Genomic DNA, 24,889 nt, shown 5'->3' on the forward strand with positions numbered 1-24,889 from the left:
GTGTGAGAGCGGTAAATATGCTGACCGTAAATAGGAAAGGGATTGCGGATATAATGGAAAGAGCACAGATGAAATGTCAAGAGGTTTGAGACGGGGCTGGCAAGAGCAAAGTACATCCAGACTGAATTTCACAGTGCAGCTGTCCGTATGCCGATTTGAAACTTCCTGGCAGACTAAAACTGTGTGCTGGAGTGGGGCTCTAATCTGGGACTTTGGCCTTTTGCAGGCGGCAAGTGCTCTACTGACTGAAGTTTTTGAATGTGGCTGACAAACCCCCCACCCTGCTCAAGAGCATTTCTGGCAAAAATAAAGCTCCGAGGGCGGGTCGAGAGTTATCATCAGATAGCTCAATTGGTAGAACACTTGCTCAGAAAAGGCAAAGATCCCAGGTTCAAGTCCCGGTCTGACACAGTTTCAATACACCAGGAAGTAGCAAAGTACGTGTTGGAAAGCTAGTTTAAATATTGGAGGCTCAGAAGCACAGGTGCTGGGGGTGCATTGATATAAGTTACAAGTGAACTGAAACAACTACATACCATTCTGATGGTAAGCTGTTGATAAAATATTGGGTAACAGTGCGATGGTGTGCTGAAAAGTAACGTTTCAGTATCTTCTTATTCTTTTCCAAATATTGGTCGAGGTATTTTATGTTACACATATTACTCGGTTGACTTTCCCTCTCCACTGACACAAGTCGCCGCTAGAGGGCTCTGGATTGTAGCATGTGACATGCCAGCATGTAACTTAATGATGTGGATGTATGAGAAACAACATGGTGTAATCAACTTTGGAATTTGAAGAGTTTGTCCACACATGGAGCACCCTCTTCTTCAGCATGACAATGCAGACCCCATGCAAGCACTGCTACATCTGCAACAGTCTGATACCTTGGGTTCACTATCATCAGTCGTCCTTTTATAAAGTCCTGACTTGGCCCTATCTGATTTTCATCCATTTGCATACTTAAACAAGATTTTTTAAAACTTTACTCTGGCAGTTATGGAAACAGTGCAAGCAGAGGTGAAGCTGTGTCTCCACCAACAAAGTCAAACTTTTACAGTGACAGTGTCAACAAACTAGTGCCTTTTTGGAAGACATGTGTTTGTTGCCAGGTTGACTATGTTGAGAAATAAATTTGTAGACATTAAGAATAATGATATAGAAAGTTAAAAAAAATTAGTTTTCACATTAAAAAATTCAGAGCCATTATTTTTCAGTACGCCCTCATTGTGTAGACATTGTGTGTCTATTCACATTTACAAGCCTTGGTACTAAGGAGTACATATTTTGCAAGGGGGGGGGGGAATTAAGACACTGCAACTAACTATGTAAATGTGACACATTTTTTTTGTGGAGATGCCATTGCAGGTAAAAGACAAGGCATGATGCAGCATGTTTGCCTGTCAATAAAAAATAAACCCTTGGTCTGAAAGCAATCAGGTAAACTGAAGAGAAACTAATGGTGAGGTTCTTGAGGTCTTCCTGTACTTTTCTTTCCCTGTCAACGTAATGAAGTGTGCGTGTGTGTGTGTGTGTGTGTGTGTGTGTGTGTGTGTGTGTATTTATTGACAAATATGGGATCGTGCCTCCACATTTGAGAGAGAAATGATTACTTTCATATTTTAATTGTATCTAAAACAAAGCCTTTCTTATTGACTTCTTTCCTAAGCCTATTTTAGTTAGTACCCCAGTCTGATTAATGATTGTAAACTTTTGATGAAATCTTGTCTACAGGAAAGTACCAATTGCAATGATATTGTGCAACCGCAGGTGCAGCGAACTTCTCCAGAGAAACGACGCCGTTCGCTGAAAATGGTGTTGAAGCAGGGCTCGGCACCCAACGGCAGGCGTGAAGGTGGAGCACATGACTCTGGGGAGGAGAAGGTTGAATACAGGATTTGCAAGGAGGTGTGTTCATATCTAGATACTTGCATGGCCTTTAATTTAATAGGTATGCTTCCGGGTTGTAATTTGCAGCCATGATGTCTAAATAGAAGATTGTTTGTTGCTATTGCATTCTAGGCGTAAAAATATAACTATGAGGTATGGTTGTAAAGTTTTAATCATTGCCTTATAAAATAAAGTTATTTGTTTGTTCACAAGTCCATATCTTCAATGCTGGTACATATTGGAATTCCTCTGCTCCAGCAGTGTCACACACCACTGCAGGACCCTAAACAAAAGAGTACAGTCATTTGATCAAGTGGACGGTAATTTGTTTTAGGTGGCAGCAGAAATGTGAATTTCTTAGCTGTCTGATTTAAACTGATACAGTGGCAACATTTTCACTGCTGCCAAAAATGAATTACAATATTCACAAATGTGGCAATATGAGCTTGAGGAAATGTTGTAAGAATTACCACGCAGTACTCCACGTTATCAATGAACTGTGCGATTTTGTTTCATTATGTACCAGTACTTGTGAACATGTACTGGAAGACAAACTAGTAATTAATTACACTAAATAAGACCATGTAGACGCAGTTCTACAAGTGCAGGGAAGAGTTAATGACCTCTTCAAAAAAAGATTAGTGTACAGTGTGGTTATAATGAAACTTCTCATACATGAACCTGTGTAGACAGCAAACTATTTACAGTATGGGTACCAATTTTATAGAAATGATCAGACTGTGTGCTGCAGGATTGCGTTGTTAGTAGTGTTAGTGTCATGGCTTGGCATTAGACGCTGGTACTGGTGTGACGATGTAGGATTGAAACATAACCATCAGTGTGGATAGCTGATTGCGCCTCAAATTGTTGAAGTTACTGTTGCCATGACTGAGAATGCCGGATGCAATATGTGATCTACAAGCAGTGCAAGATCTGTATTATGACAGCTGAAGATTCTTTCAAAAAATGCTGCTAACAGTGGTGAAATGTTACTTGTACAAACTTCACATTACTCGCCAACTCATATTTCTTTCGAGTGTTGAAGTTCACGACGTGTGGCCTTCGAACATTTTGTAGAGTGATGAAACACACTTTGTGCTTAGTGGGCAGTGAACACACACAATTGTCACATTTAGGAATTGCTGTCAACAACTGTTTGTGAAGTTCCCATGCACAGTGAATGCATCATTGTGTGGTGTGGCTTCACGGCACAGTTCATATTTTGTCCATTTTTCTGTGAAAAACTCGGATCCTGGGGACCAAGTTGTGGAGCTTCAATGGTGCATGTCACTGTGGTCGGCATCACCAACATGTAGTCCCTACACTGTTGGAGAGAGGTTCTTCAAACTGCACAGTGGAGCTCCACCTCACATTGCTCGTGAGGTCTTTCAGTTACTGTAACGCATTTGGAGAAAACCAAATCGTTGGCCAATAGTTCCAAACTGCATGGCCACCAGGATCACCAGATTTGAATCTGTGTGGTTGGGTCTCCTGAAAGGCAGGGTTTATCATTGGGACACACACACACACACATTGGAGGTTTGAGAGGAGCATATTGAGGGAGGTAGCCAACATCTCACCTGAGATTTTCCGGGCAACTGTAGAGCTACCTCTAGTGCAGTTCCAGGCTGTCTTGGGTGCAGGTGGTGTTCACATTGAGCAACATTTGTAACCTGGAAAGCACACATGATCTGCAAATATGCAGATGTTACCCTCTCATGAGGGAATTAAAATGTGCTTCTTTCAGTGTTTTATTTTTTATTTCTCTTTGGTATGTCCTTATAAATGTTTCCCAAAGTTTCGTTGTCCTACAGTCACTCATTTTTCATGGGAATCGTATCAAATAGTGAATGTTCAATTTTAATCATCTTGTAATATGTCCATAGGCTTTTCACAGCTAAAGACCATTTCCATAAAATTCTTCAGACTATCATCTGGTGAAGTGGTCACTATGAAAAATCTTCTTCTTCTTCGTGAAATGTTTCTGCTTGTGCAGGTCATTCACAGAGCTACTTCCAAGCTTCTCTTTTCTTCCACGGTCTGCACTTTAGCATTTCCTCCCATTCCAATGGCCTTAAGTTCACACTGTCTCTCCATCTTATTTGTGGCCTTCCATTTGGTCTTTTCCAGATTCTGTCCATGCTAAAGCTCTTCTTGGAAGTCTTTCTTGTCCCATTCTTTTAACTTGGTCAACCGATTTAAGCCTATTTCTCTCTGTAGTTTCATTTAGGGGATTCATCTGAAGGGTGCTTCATATTGTCATAGTCTTTATCTTGTCCCTTTCTGTCTTACCCAGTATCCTTTGTAGTAAGTGCATCTCTTGCTAGTATTCTGCTCAGATGTTTCTTTGTCAAAGTCAAACATTCTGCTCCTTAAGTCAAAATTGGCAGATAATGACTTGTGCTCCACACTCTTTGCTGTAGCAGGTATTTTCTAATTATTTTTTATACACAATGATAAAATTTTGAACAATTTCTATTATCTCCAAAATTTCATAATTGATGTTTCCTTTCTTGGTTAACGTATTTCCTAGAAATTTGAAAACATCTACTTCTTTAATGTTTGTACCATTAAAACTTACATCCTTCATTTTTCATTGTTCCTGCTTATTTTCATTACCTCTCTTTTTTTTAACTTATTTCCATGCTTGCTTTATCAATTACTCTGTCAGGTATTTAGTTGCTCTTCCAATTTCTGCTCTTTTCTTCCCAAACATCACATTGTCTGCATGTGTTATGATTTTTGTATCACTTTTTGTTGACCTTATTTCCATGTCTGCTTCTTCAATTACCCTCTGTCAGTATTTAATTGTACTTCCAATTTCTGCTCATTTTCTTCCCAAATCATCACATCATCCACATGTGTTATTCTTTTCATATCATCTGCTGTTGGCCGTTTTTGAACTTTCATTATGTGTTGCATACTTGAAATATAGGACAATACATTAGTTCATCATTTTGCATTATGGCATATCCAAAGAATTTTATTCAAAGAGAGCAGTGTTGGCGTAATCTATTGGGATAACACTTACTGATGAAGCTAAAATTGCCTGCTGATGGAATTGTAAAATTCACCCAAAGAAAGGGGGGAGAGCTATTAAAACAACACACTGTCGGTCACAATTGCCCCATTAGAGCAAAGACAACAAAGGCACGTGCAGATTTCCTAAAGATGTGAGCATAGTAGTGATGTAACTATGTTGAAAAAAAGTGTAACTTCTTTTTTTTTTCACATCATGTAATTTCTGACAAGAAATTAAGTGCACCTAAAATTTTTAAAACTGTCATCATTTCACATAAAAGTAATGTTGTTTCAGTATATCATTTTCTTAGCGGTTCCTGTGAGAACATCGTATAACACCGAATTATTGTGTGTTACAGAATGAGTTGTTAACTGGGGACCCAAGCAACTTTGGTGTGAATAACAAGAAGCTGGTTAAGAATTCATCCCATAAGTCCTTTCATGGTAAGATTTCATTTGTTTAACTGTCATATTCTTTATTAAAAGCTGTGAATATGTACCAAATCATTGAAGCTATGGAAATAATGTAATTTTCATGAATATATCTGTTTTTGTAAGTTATTTATGGAATATCAAATAAGTGGTGAATTGACTCTCATACAAAGGTACGGGCAATAAATTGCAGAACAGCATTTCAGAAGTTGCAATATTACAATCGTTTCTAACATGCCGTGAAATGGCATTTGAAAGGCTGTTTTTTTAAAGGAAATATTCACACTGGTAATTAAAATGAGCTGCATTCAGTGTAAATTTCCAAATTACATTATATGATCAATTCTTTTCAAGTGCCTGGATCTCTCATTATCAACCAGTTAAGACAGAAAGGAATAATGTCTCATGCTTTTACAGTCATCCAATTCCCTCATGGTTTTCACACTGTACTGTGCACCACTCTGTAGCTCTATGTTTAGAAAATGTTACCACAGTCTGTGTACAGTGGGAGGATAAACATTTGACTTGGCTGGCAGTTCCATCCGAGGTTGACCTAACTCCAGTCTGTCAATTGATTTCTGTTACAGCTCATTCCATTTTATAGTCTCTCAATCCCATTAAACAAATTGTCTTGTGTTTCATTCATTTATCATGTTCCGTAGATCCCCATTGACCCTTACAGTCATGAAATAAGTCGAGGTATACCTTAAAAATGAAATAGTTGTTAGAAAACTACATTAATAACTGGAAAGGCATTACTTTGGGGGGAAAAAGCTACTGTTTCCTGAATCAAATTGTATAACTGATGCTTATGTCCTGTTTTTAGTGCAATATTTAAATGACACACTGATATTTACTACAAAGGTCCAGCTATTTCAGAGTTTTATGAGTATTGACTTGTTCGCATTGAGCATTGCTATTTTGTTGTGCTATTAACAGGAATCTTGAATTATTGAACATAAACAATTAGATAATTTCTCCTCCTCACATCATCAACTGCTATCTTACTCTCAGGCATTGAATTAGGCTATTTACAGATAACTCCAGCAATTTGTACCACTAATTTTTATGAAGCACAACACTGAGTGCATTGCCATCACAGAGGTGATGTACTGAACCTGTATCACCTCTGTTATAGCAACCTATTCAACTTTGTTTTCTTAATTGGTAGTCATTTTTGTGGTGTTTACTTTGAAAATGTTCATAACATTTATTAAATGTTGATCATCACACATACTATTTTTTTCTCTTCCAGAACTGAGTACAAATTCACCATATGTCGCAGGTGGCAAGGATGAGGCCCCAGCAGCTGCACTGGGCACCAGTAGTATTGAAGGGGTCTCAAATGGAGCAGCCCCAGGAAAGGATGATGTTGCAAAGCCGCCAGTAGATCTCATCATACCTGAGAAGAGTGCATCATTTTCTATACATCCTGGCCGACTTTGTTCTGATGTCTGCTCATATTGTTTTGGGAAGTTTGGTTCTCTGGACACCCCATGCCACATAGCCCAGCTTAAAACTGCTGAACGACAGCGGAAGGTTCTAGAAAGTGAGTATTATCTACAGTGCTTTCATTTACTGTGTGATTTTTCTTTGTGTGTGTGTGTGTGTGTGTGTGTGTGTGTGTGTGTGTGTGTGTGTGTGTGTTGTACATGCCTGCTTGTTTGCACTGAAACTGTACCAAAATACATTAATTCATTATCACAAATTATGCAGTGACACTTCTGTTGAAGCATACATTTTGCTGTGAATGTGCGTACACCCATTTATTCGTGTCTATTTTTTTCTTTGTTACTTGATCATGTGATTGTGGACAGTGGTTCAGTTACTCAACTGACAATTATATTTGATCACTCTAAAATTCTATAACTGCAACTAGTGCATGATAACAGTAGTTATTTTATACCAAATAAAATTTTAATTGTGCCATGGCAGTATCATCTTGCAGCAGTTGTAGTAGATTACGAATGCCATGTTAAATATATTTGTAAAATATTTGGATCCCCCTTAGTGTCAAAGGTGTCAGAAACTTACATTTCTGGAATTGTTTGAAATAAAGACTGAGAGCTAATAATTGTGTTGTGCAAACTCTTGGAGTAAGGATTTCAAACTGACATTTATTCGTAATATGATACTGTGTGTTCTGGGGCAAAAAGGGAAAAAAAATCTGTCTACAGCCCACTGTTAATTTGAGATTATTACTATTCAGCAACCAATTATTCTGTTATAAAAACAGCCATCATACTTTCCATGGTGCAAATGTATCACTGGCTGTGTTGCATCTCCTCTGTACTTGAGTAACCTCTGGGTGACTTGAACGTTATGACCTTCCTTCTAGGAAGGCTTTGTTTATGGACTACAGTGAAATGTGGCTTCTATGCTTTTCAGGGGACTTTAAAAAAATTATGTAAATAGTGAAAATTACTTTTCATGCACATACTTGATAGAGCACCAGTGAGCCCATTCATTCAATGCTCTTACCTTTAATTTGAGACCCATGGTTTTACATAGGTTAAACATTTCAGGAGCACATTTTTAGTTCCTGCTAGCCTATTGAAAACTTCAGAATTTCAGTCTGTTTTAATGCCTTCTGGTAGATCTTTTCTATCTGGTTATGCGGTTCAAAAGGTGTGATGCAGCAGAAGTACAGGGTGACATAGGAAAAACAGGATTGTTTCCACAATCCAATAAAGCTAGAAGTGATGAAGGAAAGAAATAACATTCATAGTAATCAAAACCTTACAACTTTGCCATGCCATTTATGAAACATTGATGGCATTTATTATTTTTTAAAGATTACGTCCTTTAGATAGCGTCGTCATGTATGATTAATTTTGTGAAATCTGCTGTTGAGATTCCTCATTGACAGCTGCAACATCTCAGCTGGGATATTGTGAATTGCATCCCGAATTCTCTGTTTTAACTCATCTAAGGTTCTTGGTCGAGTCATGTAGACTTTGCTCTTGAGATAATCCCACAATAAAATATCACAAACAGATAAATCTGGCAATCTAGGGTGCCAGGGAATGTTACCGAATTGTGAGATCACACAGTTGCCAAACAATTCTCGCACATATGCCATTGATGCTGTGCAGTGTGTGATGTCACTCCATCCTGTTGAAACCAGGCTTCTTGTACGTTTGGAAAGTTGTTCAATGCAGGTGTAACGAAAGTTGGTAACATCTCCACGTAACTATCTGCATTGACAGTTATTGTGTTTCTCAGTTCATTTGCAGAAAAATAAGGTCTGATAATCACATGTGACGAAACACCACACCATACTGTCACTTTACTGGTGTGTAAAGGGTGCTCATGAATGTCATTAAGAATCGTATTTGTCAGTAACGGTAGTTCTGTTTATTCACATAACCTGTGAGATGAAAATGTGCCTCATCTGACACCCGCAACTTGTTTAGATATTCATTGTCATTGTTTATTTTTGTTAGCGTTTGTTGACAAGAATCCTAACCTTGTCCTTCAGTAGTTGCACCATCTGTAATTTGTATGGATGAAATTTTAAATCAAGATGAACAATTGTGCGAACACTCTCCCGGGACATTCCAGCCGCCGCTACTTGCTTACAAATCTAACGCCGTGGGCTCTGTAAGACAGACTCGCGTACGTCATCAATGTTCACTGGAGAACGCACACTTCTTGGTTGTCCTGTTGGTTTCTTCTTGAGGGCAGATCCAGTCTCTTCAAACTCCAACACTTTTATCGTATGTTTCAACAGAATGGGATCATGGCATCCTAAATTACAAAAACGTCGAAAACCCCTCTGCGGCGCTAGCAAACTATCACTGTTTTTATAAAACAATTTTATGGCTAATGCACACTGTTATCCACCACTGATCCAGGATTACTGAAATGGCAGATTATTTACTCGCTGTCACGAACCCGCAGTGCTGCCACCTGCCCATGGCTGCCACTACTCATTTCAAACATTCCCGTTATTCTGTGTCACCCTGTGTGTTTCTTTATTGTATTCACTACTGCATTTGGTAAAATTTTAGGAGAATTCTCAAAGTGATTACAAGACCTGAACATTTGTTACAAATATATGCTACCAATATGTAGGCAAGGAGCATACCCATTACTTCAAACTATAACATCTGATACAGCTAAATCAAAAAAACTTCTGAGAAAAGTGAGCAAGATGTGGAGTGACAGGTGACAATACCTGAAACTGACCTATTATGTAAGACAGCGGACTGAATGAGAAAATAGCTTTCCATGAACACAATCATTTTGTTACTTTTATGAAGAACAAAATATAATTCATTTGAGCATGAAGTAGAGTAAAATGCACAGATACATTTTAATTGTGCTGTCATGTCCCAAAATAAAAACCACCTCGAAATTGCCTGCATTCTGAATGAACCACTGAAATGGTGTGACAGTAATAACTAAATATCTGTGCAATTTGTGTAAGTAGTAAAAAAAAAAAAAAAGGTTCAAATGGCTCTAAGCACTATGGGACTTAACATCTGAGGTCATCAGTGCCCTAGACTTTGAACTACTTCAACCCAACTAACCTAAGGACATCACACACAGCCATGCCCGAGGCAGGATTCAAACCTGCGACCGCAGCAGCCGCGCAGTTCTGGACTGAAGTGCCTAGAACCGCTTGGCCACAGCGGCTGCCAGAAGTAGTAGCAATAAGCTGTGCTGTAGGTGCCAACCCAAACACCACCTTGTCAAATTTTACATATTCAAAAATATAAAACATACACAATCCACAATTTAATAGCGCTCCACAAAAATCAAATGTAGTACATTTTTTTAACAAAATAATATCCCAACAAATCCATTGTAGCTGATACATTTTCCAAACGGGGCTCCACATCTGCGACAGTTCGAAACTAGTTCACGTGTTCTCGAGAAGAGATATCACCGTAGTAGCTCTTGTTAATTGCCACCAACTTTCTTTCTGTTCTGAGTTATACTGAAATTTAACGAAACACAACACTTAATTCACTAACATAACGGCTATGAACAGGACTACGCAGAACCTAGTTATTACTAGGGTGACAGTGTTATGAGACAAAGCATTAGCATCATGAAGTGTTTAGACTTGTAATGACCTCTAATGACTGGGCCTGTTCCCATGTTCTGCTCAGTTCCACAATGCACAAACACTTTGGGAAATGATATCACATCTGCTTGTGCGATACACATTGAATACAGACAGGAGTAGTACATAGATTCCTGGGGTGTGGGAAGGAGTGGAGCTGGCAGTAGCTTTTAAAATGCCTTTGCAAATGGCGACCCCATCATAATAACGCCCTGTATGTGGGTATGGTTATCCACAAAATTGGAGAAGTACCATACCGATCCGGACCTGGCATTGGCTGCATATAGGGCACCTGCATTGCTGGTGGATGTTTATAAGCACTATATGAACATCAGCACCAGGTCAGTGCCTAAAAGGTCAATTACACAGGGGTTTCTTTTGTTTCATAACCTTTTTTTCCCATTGTGCAGTTTATGATTATGTTAATGCTGAAGCTGGTGCAAATTAAGATAGTTAATGTAGGAAATTTGAAGGAGCCAATAAATGTGTGTTGTTAAACAGTGGGAACACATTAATTCTGGAAATGCAAAAATGGGTTTATACTGCATAGTTTTTACTTTTATGAAGCAAAGTGTGAAAATTTTGTATCCTAAGTGAACCTTGCTCATAACAGTCACATTTAAAATAAAAGTTAGTAGTTTGGTGTCCCTTCTTGCACACATTAAATCTCATGAAATTTGCCTGCAAAAATCAGCACTTGCTATTGTATGAATTTGGGTCACTGTGTATCTCCTAATCATGCTAACAAGTATTTTAGGGCCTTGTTTCATCAGACCATCTATATCTCGGTCTTCAGAAATTTTCATGAATCACCACCACCAAATGCAGGCATTGTTACTTCAAAAAATTTTATCAATTTTGTGCCTCACACGAGGGTGGTTTGAAAAGTTATCAGAATCACCACGAGAGGTCAGCAATAGCACAACAAATTGTTCCTGTGATATTCATTAGACTGTTGTCTGTAAACATGTGCCACGTCAGTGGTCTTGGAAGAGAGCTGTGGCGGTGACATGGCTCTATTCTTGTTCCCACATAGTGATTTGCAAAGATGGAAAAAATTGAGATTCGCTCAGTGATTAAGTACTTCATAAAGAAAGGTATGAAAACAAAGGACATTCATGCTGATTTCCAGAGTACACTGAGGGGACTGTGCTCCTTCATATTCAACTGTTGCCAAGTGGACAAATGAATTTAAATTTGGTTGGAAGAGCTTAGATAATTATCTACTCAGTGGTCATCCACGATATGTCACTGCCCGAGAAATCATTTCAAAAGTGCACAGAATGGTCATGGAGGATTGCCGATTGAAAGTGCATGGAATTTCTCACGTTTGCCAGATGTCGTCTGAAAGGGTATATGGTCACAAACCAGAGCAAAAAGATCTTGGGTGCACTCTTATATCCCAGAGACAAAACAACAGGCAAAGCAGTGGAAACATGCTGATTCTCCGCCACCAAAGAAAGCAAAGACAATTCCTTTGGCAGGAAAGGCCATGGCATTAGTGTTTAGTGGGATGCGAAGGGGATTCTGTTTGTAGATTATCTCCCCACTGGGCAAACAATTGCTGGAGAGTACTATGCTAACCTTCTGGACAAATTGCAACAAAAGATACGCAAAAAAAGGCCAGGCTTAGCAAGGAAGAAAGTCATCTTCCATCAAGACAATGTATGCCCGCACACATGTGCCATCGCCGGGACCCCATGCGTGGGAAACAAGAACACTACCGCAAGACCACGAGCTGTGGACATCTTTCAGAATACCTAGAGTTTAATAAAGTGGATCCAAAGAGTATCAGAAGAAGATAATTCTTGGTTCTGCTACTACACATGCCCCTAAAAGAATAAATGTGACAAACCCATTCTAAAAAGTTAGATTTCTGCTACAACATGAGAGAAAAAATTGTTCATGTTCCTGTCTTTAAACTTGAACAAGGCATTTTGCACTTCCCTTCATGTGACTATTCTTGCGTTTGACAAATTGAGTGTTGCCCTTCAGACATCTTCCCCCCAAAGTTCACACTTCTAATGGATTTACTAAAGCAATTGTTCACCAAGTTCGTTAAGCCCAAAATTGTCGAAAGCTCCTCATTGCTTGAAGTTGAGTGCAACTTGATTCAAAACCAAAGAATTGATAATAAGTTAGTTGTTGTCATTCAGACTTCAAACGTAGTGAATGATCTCCAAGATACAGATGAATGCCTTCTCTTTTCATTAGTGAGAATCTACTTTTGTACTGCCTGTGACTACACCATCAACAAGGTTTCACTGAAGAATGATGTGTTAAAGCATGCTCAAGTTTCTAGGTTAGATAAAATTGAAGCTGCACAAATTTCTTTTCATTTGTTTTTTCTCGGAAAAGTTTTCTGGCATGTTATACAAGGAAGAGGATGAAACTACAGATTAAGTAATGAATGAGCTTCAGAGCCTGTTCACAGCTCTTCAGGTAGATGACACTTTGGCTGTAAATCAAGTTGCTGCAAGTGATTCCAATTAGGCACAGATATCAAGAATTCATGGAGCTAACGGACTACATAAGAATTACCAAATTTCTAGAGTAATGTACTTAGAATCTCACCATACCCCATAGCAATGCAGAATGTGAACATGTTTTCAGCCTCGTAGAACAAAGTTCAGATCATCCATGTACAGTGAATTTCTAGTGTCTATTTCTGTTTTGAAGACCAGGATTCGTGGTCCCTGTTACGACAAAATGTTTCCTCAAGACTTTTTGCAGGAAACTAAAAAGGCCACTACTATGATTTTAAAGTCAAACTAGCATGTGATTTGCGGTGTGTGTTGTGTTATTTCTTGCCTGTGTTGTGTTAAACAAATTTTATTGCATAAAGTCTTTTTCAATTATCACATATCTGCTTAATATACCAAAGAAGTCTTGTTATTATGCTCCAAACCAATATTCACCAAGCCTGCTGCTGTTTAAAATGGATTTCTCCATGATTGTTATGTTCGTCCACAAATCTTTGGCTTATGATGTAAGTAGATGAAATTTAATTGAAACATCCTGTTCAAAGCATGAATTATTATATTTTGTAGCCCAGAAGTGATATGATTTTTGTCAAGTTGGAGTATGTCGAAAATAGTTTGATTTTTTTGTTGTGTGTGATTTTGATTGACAGCCCTTTTCAAAAGTTGGCAGGTATGAAATTGAAATCCATTGAATGATTCTGAGTCCTTTTCGGATGCTACCAACTACAGCTAGCAGATGACACAGTGTTTAACGTATGTGATATGTCATTAAAATAATAACAATAATAAAAAGTAAAAATTGATTGTGAAATGGTTGTTCTGAAAGTAGGAAATAAAATAAATTAAAGAAACATTTATCATGCCTTTTATGAAGCTTGAATTCATATACAACAGCTGTGATGCTCTTACATCAGTGATATTAAGGAGACAACTGAGTGAAATTCTGCCAAACAAAGCCCCTGTAGAACTCTTTAAAATTCTAGTTAAACATTGAGTTTAAATACACATATGGCAACTTGTCTGCCGTACATGGTTTCAGGCATCATTCAAAGACATATCAAATGTTTCTTGAATCTATTTTATTTCTTACTTTTAGACAAAACATTTGCCATTTTTCGACACTTTATTTTTCAGGTTTTGTTCAGAATGCATGAAATATTATGTATTTAAATATCAATCGGTATTCTATTATTATTGAAGAGTATATAGAGCAAGATAACACAGAGAAGTTTCAGTCGATGCTGTGAGTTGATGTTTGTGGACACACCATTTACATAACTCCCAGCAGCTGTTCTTAAAATATTTCAATTTTTCCCTGAAATCACTAATTGGTTTTCTTAAGTGCTTTGTTTACTTTCAAGCAGTTAAACCTCATTTTGCAAAACTAGACCTCATGCTGCTCAACTGGATGCCCCTTTGTTTGGCTATGAAAATTCAAACAAAAATTCATTGTGTAATTTCTAGAGTCTTGTTTTTGTCCTGTTAAAACTTTTGATTGAATAGATAGTTTCACACTCTATAACTCGCAACTTTTCAGCAGTCATTTATTCCACATGTCATTTCTCGTTCCACAGACATAGGTGCCCTAACAAGTGTTGTGCACTAACACTGTCAGTGACAACAAAGCAATCAGCATCAGTCAATGTCCTTTAATTTCAATCAGTTCAGCTTCTCCCATCAAACACAGTGTCAGGAGTCCTCTTGGAATGAATATGACAGTCAATGGCTCCTAATGGAGACCATATAAGTAATCATGTTAAGCTCAGTTTTTTACTCTAATTTTAGAAGGCAAGAACACCAGGGATATTTAATACAATAGAATATTTAATAAAATAGTTTGCTTATATTGAAGTTGTAATTCCTGTTTTCAAACTGGAAATGGAAAATGCATTGCAAGCTGTAACCCCAGTACATATTTTCTTTCCCTGCCTGCTTGCTCTGTCACATGGCAGAATTTGTTTTATTGAAGTGAAATCTACTTTGGTGTTGTCTTCCCTTTTGTTTATTATAAACAGAATTCAGAGTTGCATGGCTGTTGTCCTTTTGTAACATAGGATTATTCAGCTTTCCTGAAATTTCTTGAGAGCTGTCGATATTTTTTTTTTCTTTTTTAAGACTTATTATTGTTTTGTTAACCTTGGAGACTATAAAACTAGTAATGATTAAGTTGCACTACTTGTATTTTATTGAATCTACATTCAGCACATCTTCCTAAATTGTGCTGCTGTCTGTGGACACATTATGGATCTCAGGTGCTCAGTGGGGTAAGTTGTGTGGTTATCCTGTACTGTCAGATGTAATTCCTTTTACATGTGTATATAGGTTTTGGCTCTTGTATTTATGTGTACTTAGGTGAAATACTTTTCCAACTCTACTGTGTGCATGTTAATATTCTTGAAAAAAAAAAATAATGATAATCTGCTGCTCATATGCATTTCCAGTGGTGATGTACAGGTTCTTATAAGGAGACTTTTACAGGCTTGCCTCCTTCGATTCTTTCATGCTTATAGGATTTGAAAGCCAGTGCTTGAACACCAATGTTCCTAAAGCAGTATGACATAATTCTTAAAAAAAAAAACCTTTGAAGAGTAAAATATTTCTGGGCACTGTTAAGTACAAAACATTTCTAGTTTGTTAACGATGTCGTCAGTAGCTGCGTGCACAGAGGAAAAGTCTTGTAATCGTGAAGTCTCCGGTCCAGTACTTGTTATTAGCAACTTTTTTTACTTTTATTTGTATTCTATATTTATTATCAAATGGAATTGTCAATGAATAAATATTTAATTATAATTTCTTAATAAAAACTCTGCCTCTTTATTTTGAATTTCTGGTTAAATCAAAATAACAAAAATCTGATACAGGCCTACAGAGTACCTTATTGTTAAATAAAAAAGAATTGTATATGCCAATAATAACTGCTGAATCTTCGTAAATAAAAAGTATTTTATTTCCTATTTAATGTTTCTCATTTTTGTCCAAATTTTGATGTGTTGTGACTACTTACATTTTCATGTAATCAATAATTAAAAACAATAGCATTTCTATTAAAAATTCAGATTTGATATTTGTTAATTAATATTTCCATAGTTAATAAATAAGGAAACTAAATAAAAATTTTAAAAATTGATGCTAGTAAGATTCGAACCATTGTAAGCCCTCGGCATATAGCTACCAACAACATAGCTAATAATCTCGAAATATTTTGTTCTTAATAATGCTCAGACATATTCTTATCTCCAAAAATGATTTTCGTCGTAGTGGCTTGCCATTAGGAAATGTTTTGGGCACTGAGCTTCAAATACTGTATTATGAAAAAAATTGAAAAGGCAGTGTGTAAGGTCACCTTGTTAATGGCATTCTGTCCCTTCCTTATGCAAACAGCTTTATTTTCTCATTGGCACCAATCTTTCGTAATATTGTTAGTTTCTGTTATGGACGTCTATATATTGTAGCTTGTTGCACGAACATGGAAATAAAAAAGTAAGTGGAACAAAAATATTATATTATGCAGAACTTCGGAATTGACAGTATTTTCTTTCATTTTGTACATGTAAAACAGTACTTTTAAGTTCAGATTAGCCTGTGTACGTCAGAATGTTTGTTGTCAGTCAGCATCTCTTCACAAGAAGAATACCTACTGCTTTTTAGTTGTTCCGGCTGCAGTGTGCCTGTTTGTTGTTAATGCTGTGGCATTTAGTGTTGCCATTATCTGTTCAGAGCTTTGTGGTTATGTTTGCTATATTCGTTTACTTACATGTGTATCTGCAACAGAATGTTCTGTACTGCTTAGTTGTTAAAGATTGTCTCAAAGGAATAAATTATCATTGCATAAGAAGATCAGTTTTATTTTATTATTGTGAGGTTTCTAGAATGTTGTAAAAGAAAATATGAAATCCAACCTATGTGCATTTCAGTGCTGTCTTAAATGATGTCAAATATTCTTTTAAAAGTTTTATTGTTGCCATATATGGCAAGTGTTGAGCATTGCTGAGACCAACTATAAAAGGAGTTACACAGGAGAGAAATGCATTCTCACTACAACACCCCTCAAGAGCAGTAATAAACCTATTTCTTCTAACAAGAGAAATACTGCCATAATACTAGTGTTTACTGATATTTGTCTTGAATTATATGCCAGTGTAAAAGGGTGAATTCTTTTACAAGAAAGAATGAAAGTTCCACGTCAGCAGTGCTGAGGATGAGATGACAGTAATGAAAATTTTATGTAGATTGTTGTTGATAATTCTCTTTCCACATTGAACAAGTATCACTGCAGTTTATCACCATAACATCATGCAAAAACTGCACAGGTAAATGCTCAAAACATGACCTCAGTTGTTCACATAACTTTTATAAATGCAGCCAATTAACACCCTCAATAACTACAGATATATTGACAGGTGAGTTGTATGCCAATTTAAACCCTTGGTGGGAAGGGCTGCACCTAAACAAAAAAACCAAAGGAGGGCATATGCAGAAATACGTTACATGTCATAAACAAGTAGCAACACTGCCCAATTAACATTATAGTCAGACATTGTTGATAGTGAAATATTAATCTGAAACAGATGAGCGAGTAGCACTAACTCTATTCTTCTGTTTTTTGATGAGGGACAGGACAGAATTCCAAGTATAATTTAGAAACAAACCTCCAACTGTGTGTGCTGAGTTCACCAAATACACTTGGTGGCTAAAATAAATGTGACAGGAAGAGAACACCTTACCACAGAAAGTAGTTGCTGTTATAGAGGTGACTTGCTAGAACACAGCAACTAAACAGCTCTGTTGCAGGGCCAGCTAGGCTTGGGCAGAAGTTGGGAACATCCATTAACTAAACTTAACAATAATTTTTGAAGAAATTACCAACTTTAGTATTAAGATGAGGTGTTGCAATGTGGTTAAAAGTTGACAGTTGACTCGGAGTTGTATAACTATGAACACTGGAATAGTCCTGACCCCAGTGAACAATAACTAATGTAACTAGTAGACTGTCGGCCTGGGCTGTCCCAGCAAGGACACTAGATAAGTCCTCGTGCTGTCTTCAGTTACAGTACACACACACACACACACACACACACACACACACACACACACACACACACACTTATATCTGCGCTTGGTGAGTGAATGTTCATTAGAAAACAGTTTGCTTAATGTCAGGCAGAAGCATGATACAGCGTGTGTTTTGTGTGCCCATACAGTGTCTGACCATAACTACAAGGCCTGGCTGAAAAGCAGTGCCTCCAAAGTTTTTTGAAAAATCTCTTAAAGCTTTGTAAATAAAACAAATGTTATTATATATAAAAACAAAGATGAGGTGACTTACCGAACAAAAGCGCTGGCAGGTCGATAGACACACAAACAAACACAAACATACACACAAAATTCAAGCTTTCGCAACAAACTGTTGCCTCATCAGGAAAGAGGGAAGGAGAGGGGAAGGCGAAAGGAAGTGGGTTTTAAGGGAGAGGGTAAGGAGTCATTCCAATCCCGGGAGCGGAAAGACTTACCTTAGGGGGAAAAAAGGAAAAAAGGACAGGTATACACTCGCACACACGCACATATCCATCCACACATACAGACACAAGCAGACATGTCTGCTTGTGTCTGTATGTGTGGATGGATATGTGCGTGTGTGCGAGTGTATACCTGTCCTTTTTTCCTTTTTTCCCCCTAAGGTAAGTCTTTCCGCTCCCGGGATTGGAATGACTCCTTACCCTCTCCCTTAAAACCCACTTCCTTTCGTCTTCCCCTCTCCTTCCCTCTTTCCTGGTGAGGCAACAGTTTGTTGCAAAAGCTTGAATTTTGTGTGTATGTTTGTGTTTGTTTGTGTGTCTATCGACCTGCCAGCGCTTTTGTTCGGTAAGTCACCTCATCTTTGTTTTTATATATAATTTTTCCCACGTGGAATGTTTCCTTCCATTATATAAACAAATGTTATTAATATATTACATCTTTTTTCTTTATGTCTCTACCTCTAGAGGCTATGAATTGTAATGTGTAACATGGTGATTTATAATGTAAATGTTGGTGCGTGAGAAAGTGTGTACTGTAATGGAGTTTTGTGTTCAAAGAGTTCATCCTCCCACAGAGCATCCTCTCCTTCACGGTGACAATGCCAGACCACACACAAGTGCTGTGACATCTACAACAATCAGACATCTTTGATTCACTGTCGTCTGTCATCCTCCATGCAGTCCCAACATTCGATTTTCACTTATTTCCAAAAGATCACATTTGAGGACGTCACTTTTGATAGTGATGAAGCAGTGCAAGCAGAGGTGGGGTTGTGGCTCTGTCAACTAAGTCAAATATTGTGTACAGTGATGGTACCAGTAGACTGGTATCTCGTTGGGAGAAATGTGTTAGTCACTTGGGTGACTAAGTTGAGAAATAAATATGTAAACTTGAAAAATGAAGATGTACAATATTAATAACATTTGTATTATGTAAAAAGAATGAAGAGTTTTCACATAAAAAATTCAGACACATTATTTTTCAGTACGCCCTCATATATTGTGCTATGCTGGAGACTGGCCTTGCCGTGGCCCTGTGTGTGTGACCATGTACTCTCTCTCCTGGCAGACACAGCTTAAGGTCACTTGCTAGCTTGATCTCAGCCACTTCTTTAACAACACTCTTTCTGTGTTGCTACTGGTGAGCACTTTCAGTTTGTAGTATAGTGTTATGAAGGAAACTAATGAGATTAAAATTAGCAAATGACATAAAAATACGTACAGATATCTGTGTTTGACTTCTGATTGGAATCCTGCTTTCTCCCTGTTCAAACAACAGAGGGATGGAGTTAGCACTATATGATTATTTGTTGTTCGTTAATATTCCAGTGTCACAGTGTCTGACATTTTCAGTTGCAAGGAGGCACTAACTTATAATTTCGGTTGTTTTTGTGCATATTTCATCTTTTAGTTTCCTGGTTGGCACAGCCCCACCCACTGAGGGTTTAATTTACCGTGCACAGCAATCTTTCATGTCATTTGTGCCTTGCAAATGACTGGTTGTTCACATGTGTAAATATTGGCAATTGTCAAGTTTGTTATCTGGCTGCATTCCTCTTAAGTTATTTGATACACCAGGAAGTGCTAAAGTTTCATATGACGTCAGTTGCTCGAGGTTATATGTCATTTCCATGACAGTATTCACTTGCTCGTCTGACATATTGTAACCAAAAATTCGTGAATACATTTGAAAAGGGATTCCCCATTCTGCCTACTTACAGACATGAGTCCTTGAGACTTTGGGAAGAATCAGGTGGAATATATTATGTATGGATATGTTTTTTTTTCTTCCCCCCCCCCTCCCCCTCCCCCCATAAGAACTCTGTTACTATGGCCAGAGATGGTAGCTATGTTGAAATAAAGTATCCCCAAATGTTGGAACTATGTCCCAAAGAAGCAAACATTTATATTGTTGTAGTTTAAAAAGATACTGTGTTGCTGGAATGCATTTTTTTATGAAGTTACAGTAGCAGTCAATATAACGTGGTTGTCGGGGGGAGGAATGCTTTACTCTCGTGTTATAACATACCCATGGTATATCGAAAGTGACATGTAATGACAAATTATGCATGGAAAGTTAGGAAGAAGACAAAATGTAAAATTATACATTCTGCATTTAAATTGAAAGAGCATTAGGAGTACATTTCAGAAACTTACCGAATAGTGTAGAGCAATTTGTCAAACTACTCTGAAATGTCGCCCAAACCATAACACAAGCTTCAGTATGGTATATAAAGTACACTTTCAAATACTCTGTGGTAATTTACAAAACTGCCTGCAAGCTATAGTACATCATTTTTTCTACTGCTTTAATGAAGTATCTCAGATTCATTTGGCAGGTCATTTCACACAGTTTCTCTAGTGCGTATTGATTTATGCTCGTCAGTTGCAACAACTCAATTTCGTTTGCTTCACTTTGTCGCTCCATCTACATAATCACTTTCTTTGTATCATCCAGTCTTTTCACATGTACAAGGAACATCATCCTCATCCTTGATTGCTTGACTCCTCTCATTTCGAACAGAATCAATAATGTCATTGTCATCTGTAATCTCTGAAATCGGTTCTTCTTTGCCAACAACTACCTCAAGTCTGCAAGATCAATATTGCACTGTAGAACATCACATGCAGACTGAATGTCACTGCAGTTGAAATCTAAGTCAGTGAAGTGTCCATCTGTTATATTTTCTTCAACAATCCTTTGCCTTGCCAGATGTACTGAATACACAACTCTTAAGATTTACACATTACGAGAACATTTCCATTTCCTTATCTGAATTTGCCATTGAAGTGAGCCATCCATGGTAATAATTAGCTTCAAATGCTTGTATGATGCCCTGATCCCGCAGCTGAATTAATGCTGTCGTGTTTTTTTATTTTCTTTTTTTTTTTTTCTTTTTTTTTTGGCAAAAACAAAGTTTTTATTTTTCCACGTCCTGATTGCAACACGTCAGCAGGTGGATGAACTGGACAGTGATCAAGAATTAGTAGAACTGCTTCTCTCAGTTTAAATGATCGATGATCGTAGGTGCTGTCACACTGACAGAACAAACTCTTCTTGAAACCAATAGGTTGAGATGTCACACATCATCTAAGCATTCTTTGAATGCCTATAAGTGAATAGTAATGATATGTTTATATGCTTGACTCATCTGTCTTTTACTTTTCCCTATACGAAGTGGTTTCAGCTTGTGGCTGCCTGATTTATTTGTGGCAAAAAGGGAGATTATTATGTCTCCATTCATTTTCAGATCTGTCTCATTTCTTGACTTTATTATTATTATTATTATTAGTATTATTATTATTATTTTAATAAAGAGTTCTGGTTGGGAGCAATTGATAAGAAAGCACAGTTTCATCACAATTGTACACTTGATGCTCTTTTAAATTTTTATCTACCATTACTTTGTGTAGAAATTCAGGCTACTGAGGCAGATTCACTGTTACAAGCCCTTGCTTCCCCTTCAGTGGCGGCTTGGAATATTCTGTGGTGGCATCTTGAAAACCATTCATTGGAAGCTATAAAATCTTTGTTGTCATGTAAATCAAAGCAAAAATTTTTAGCTTGTGCTTAATAATTGACTCTGAAAGTGGCACGCCTCACTTCTCTTTATTAAAAATCGTCTTCTCTCATTTCTCCCATCCCCAGATTGTTCCTTCAGGTACACCGCACACATCATTCTTCACGTGATCAATAATTTTTAGTTTATCACTCACAGAATTTCTGTGACATTGTAACAAGCACACAAATCTAGACAACGAATAAATAATTTATGATCCACATGTTGGTTGTGCTCATTTTGATCATTGTCAAGCATTATTGCATGGTCACTTTGTTGACTGCATCACGATGTTAACAGTGAGATGGATGTATATTCGAAGCTTATGTTCAGTAACAGTCCTGGTTTGTTGATAAGACAAACCAGAGGTTGAGTTTAATTACGTCTAGCTATTGTAGTTGTTATTTAGAGAACTTGGAGGTTGCAGCAGTAAATTATTCTGCAGAAAGGCTTCATGCAGACTGTAATAAGATTTTTTCAATCTTATAAAATATACTGAAAGTATAAAAATCGTTCATAAATAATATTGTATTTTGTGGGACAACCTTTACATCACATTATACCCGAATCCGCAGTATATCAGGCTGCTACTGTATTTGTAATTAAAAGCTGATTCTTGTTCCCCTTACACAGTTCGTTACCTTGCAGTAATGTGTGTGTTGGGTCCTGCTGGCTTTCTCTGCTTCTGCTCCTATTAGTGTCACAAAGAATTTGACAAACAGTGTGGTGATATTTCAACCAGTATCAAAAATATTTTTGAATCAGGAGAATATACCTGAAGTGCAGCCATCCTTGGTGATTATACCATACCTTCAGTGCTCCAGTGCTCAAAATGGTTTGTGGTTCATTATCTACATCCATACTCCGCAAGCCACCTGACGGTGTGTGGCGGAGGGTACCTTGAGTACCTCTATCGGTTCTCCCTTCTATTCCAGTCTCGTATTGTTCTTGGAAAGAAGGGTTGTCGGTATGCCTCTGTGTGGGCTCTAATCCCACTGATTTTATCCTCATGGTCTCTTCGCGAGATATACTTAGGAGGGAGCAGTATACTGCTTGACTCCTCGGTGAAGGTATGTTCTCGAAACTTCAACAAAAGCCCTTACCAAGCTACTGAGCGTCTCTCCTGCAGAGTCTTCCACTGGAGTTTATCAACCATCTCCGTAACGCTTTCGCGATTACTAAATGATCTGTAACGAAGCGCACTGCTCTCCATTGAATCTTCTCTCTCTCTTCTATCAACCCTATCTGGTACAGATCCCACGCTGCTGAGCAATATTCAAGCAGTGGGCGAACAAGCGTACTGTAACCTACTTCCTTTGTTTTCGGATTGCATTTCCTCAGGATTCTTCCAATGAATCTCAGTCTGGCATCTGCTTTACCGACGATCAACTTTATATGATCATTCCATTTTAAATCACTCCTAATGCGTACTCCCGGATAATTTATGGAATTAACTGCTTCCAGTTGCTGACCTTCTATATTGTAGCTAAATGATAAGGGATCTTTCTTTCTATGTATTCGCAGCACATTACACTTCCAGAATGAGATTTTCACTCTGCAGCGGAGTGTGTGCTGATATGAAACTTCCTGGCAGATTAAAACTGTGTGCTGGACCGAGCCTCGAACTCGGGACCTTTGCCTTTCGCAGGAGAGCTTCTGTTAAGTTTGGAAGGTAGGAGACGAGGTACTGGCAGAAGTAAAGCTGTAAGGACGGGGCGCGAGTCGTGCTTGGGTAGCTCAGTTGGTAGAGCACTTGCCCGAGAAAGGCAAAGGTCCCGAGTTCGAGCCTCGGTCTGGCACACAGTTTTAATCTGCCATGAAGTTTCACATTACACTTGTCTACATTGAGATTCAATTGCCATTCCCTGCACCATGTGTCAATTCGCTGCAGATCCTCCTGCATTTCAGTACAATTTTCCATTGTTATAACCTCTCGATATACCACAGCATCATCCGCAAAAAGCCTCAGTGAACTTCTGATGTGATCCACAAGGTCATTTATGTATATTGTGAATAGAATTATTGTTAGAAGAATTATGTGTACACTCTCTCTTCATACCTAAGTATATTGATTGCAGTGCCTAGAGACAATTAAGTTTGCACTGAAAGTATTGTGCATATTATGGAATAGTCTCTTCCTTACAACACTCAAAAATGGAAAACTGTGTCATTCATCAATCTATGACTATAAAATTTGTTTTACTAAAAATATGTGCACACAATTTTTTTGGGGGTTTTTTAATGTATTTTCTCTGTTTTTGTAATTTTCACTCCTTGCTCCATATTTGCATCCAGTAATGTAGGCAGTGTTAAGTATTTCTAGCACTACTCTCAATTATAAGCAGTGAATGCTGAGCAAGCCTCAGCCATAAAATTTTGAAGGTGCTTGTTTAACAATCTCGTTGTTTCACAGAACTTTTTAGAGTATAATTAGAAGTCTTCCTTAAACATTTTTGTCTTCATTCTTTTAATGTGAAGGTTTTCACCTTTATCATAATGGCTGTTATAGTGTGTTGCATAGCTGTTGTATTCGGTTAGTGCTTGTGGCACTGTGGCACACTGTGTGTGTTGAATTTTCACTGACTGTTGTGCAGGTTTTATATGATCTTTGTATGCCTTGAACAACTTGTTACATTATATTGTCATGAATGTTGTTTCGAATGCAGTCCATTACTAGCATATTTTGGTTGACTTTTAAATGTTTTCGTGCACATATACTATATGCCCTGCACTATCTCATATATTTTGCATTGGGTTATGTGGCAGTGAGGAGAAGTTAATCTTACAGGGGGACGTTATGGACTGGCCCTCTTTGATTTTCTTCATACTTAACAGGATTTGAAATCTGACATTCACATATCAATTTTCTTAAGCAGTGAGATAAAATTCTTTAAAGTAGCTCGCCGCCTTCAA

General features: G+C 37.7%; 1 protein-coding gene across 1 annotated transcript in view; it reads left to right on the forward strand.

Moving 5' to 3' along the window:
* Window positions 1-24,889, forward strand: part of LOC124550671 — a 168,425-nt gene that overhangs the window by 73,072 nt on the left and 70,464 nt on the right. Inside the window, exons 9-11 of the mRNA XM_047125394.1 lie at window positions 1,735-1,908; window positions 5,271-5,355; window positions 6,599-6,892. Coding sequence (XP_046981350.1) covers window positions 1,735-1,908; window positions 5,271-5,355; window positions 6,599-6,892 — 553 coding nt within the window. The remainder of the gene's footprint in view (window positions 1-1,734; window positions 1,909-5,270; window positions 5,356-6,598; window positions 6,893-24,889) is intronic.

Source organism: Schistocerca americana, chromosome 9 (genome assembly GCF_021461395.2).
Source record: "Schistocerca americana isolate TAMUIC-IGC-003095 chromosome 9, iqSchAmer2.1, whole genome shotgun sequence".
NCBI classification, from domain to species: domain Eukaryota; kingdom Metazoa; phylum Arthropoda; class Insecta; order Orthoptera; family Acrididae; genus Schistocerca; species Schistocerca americana.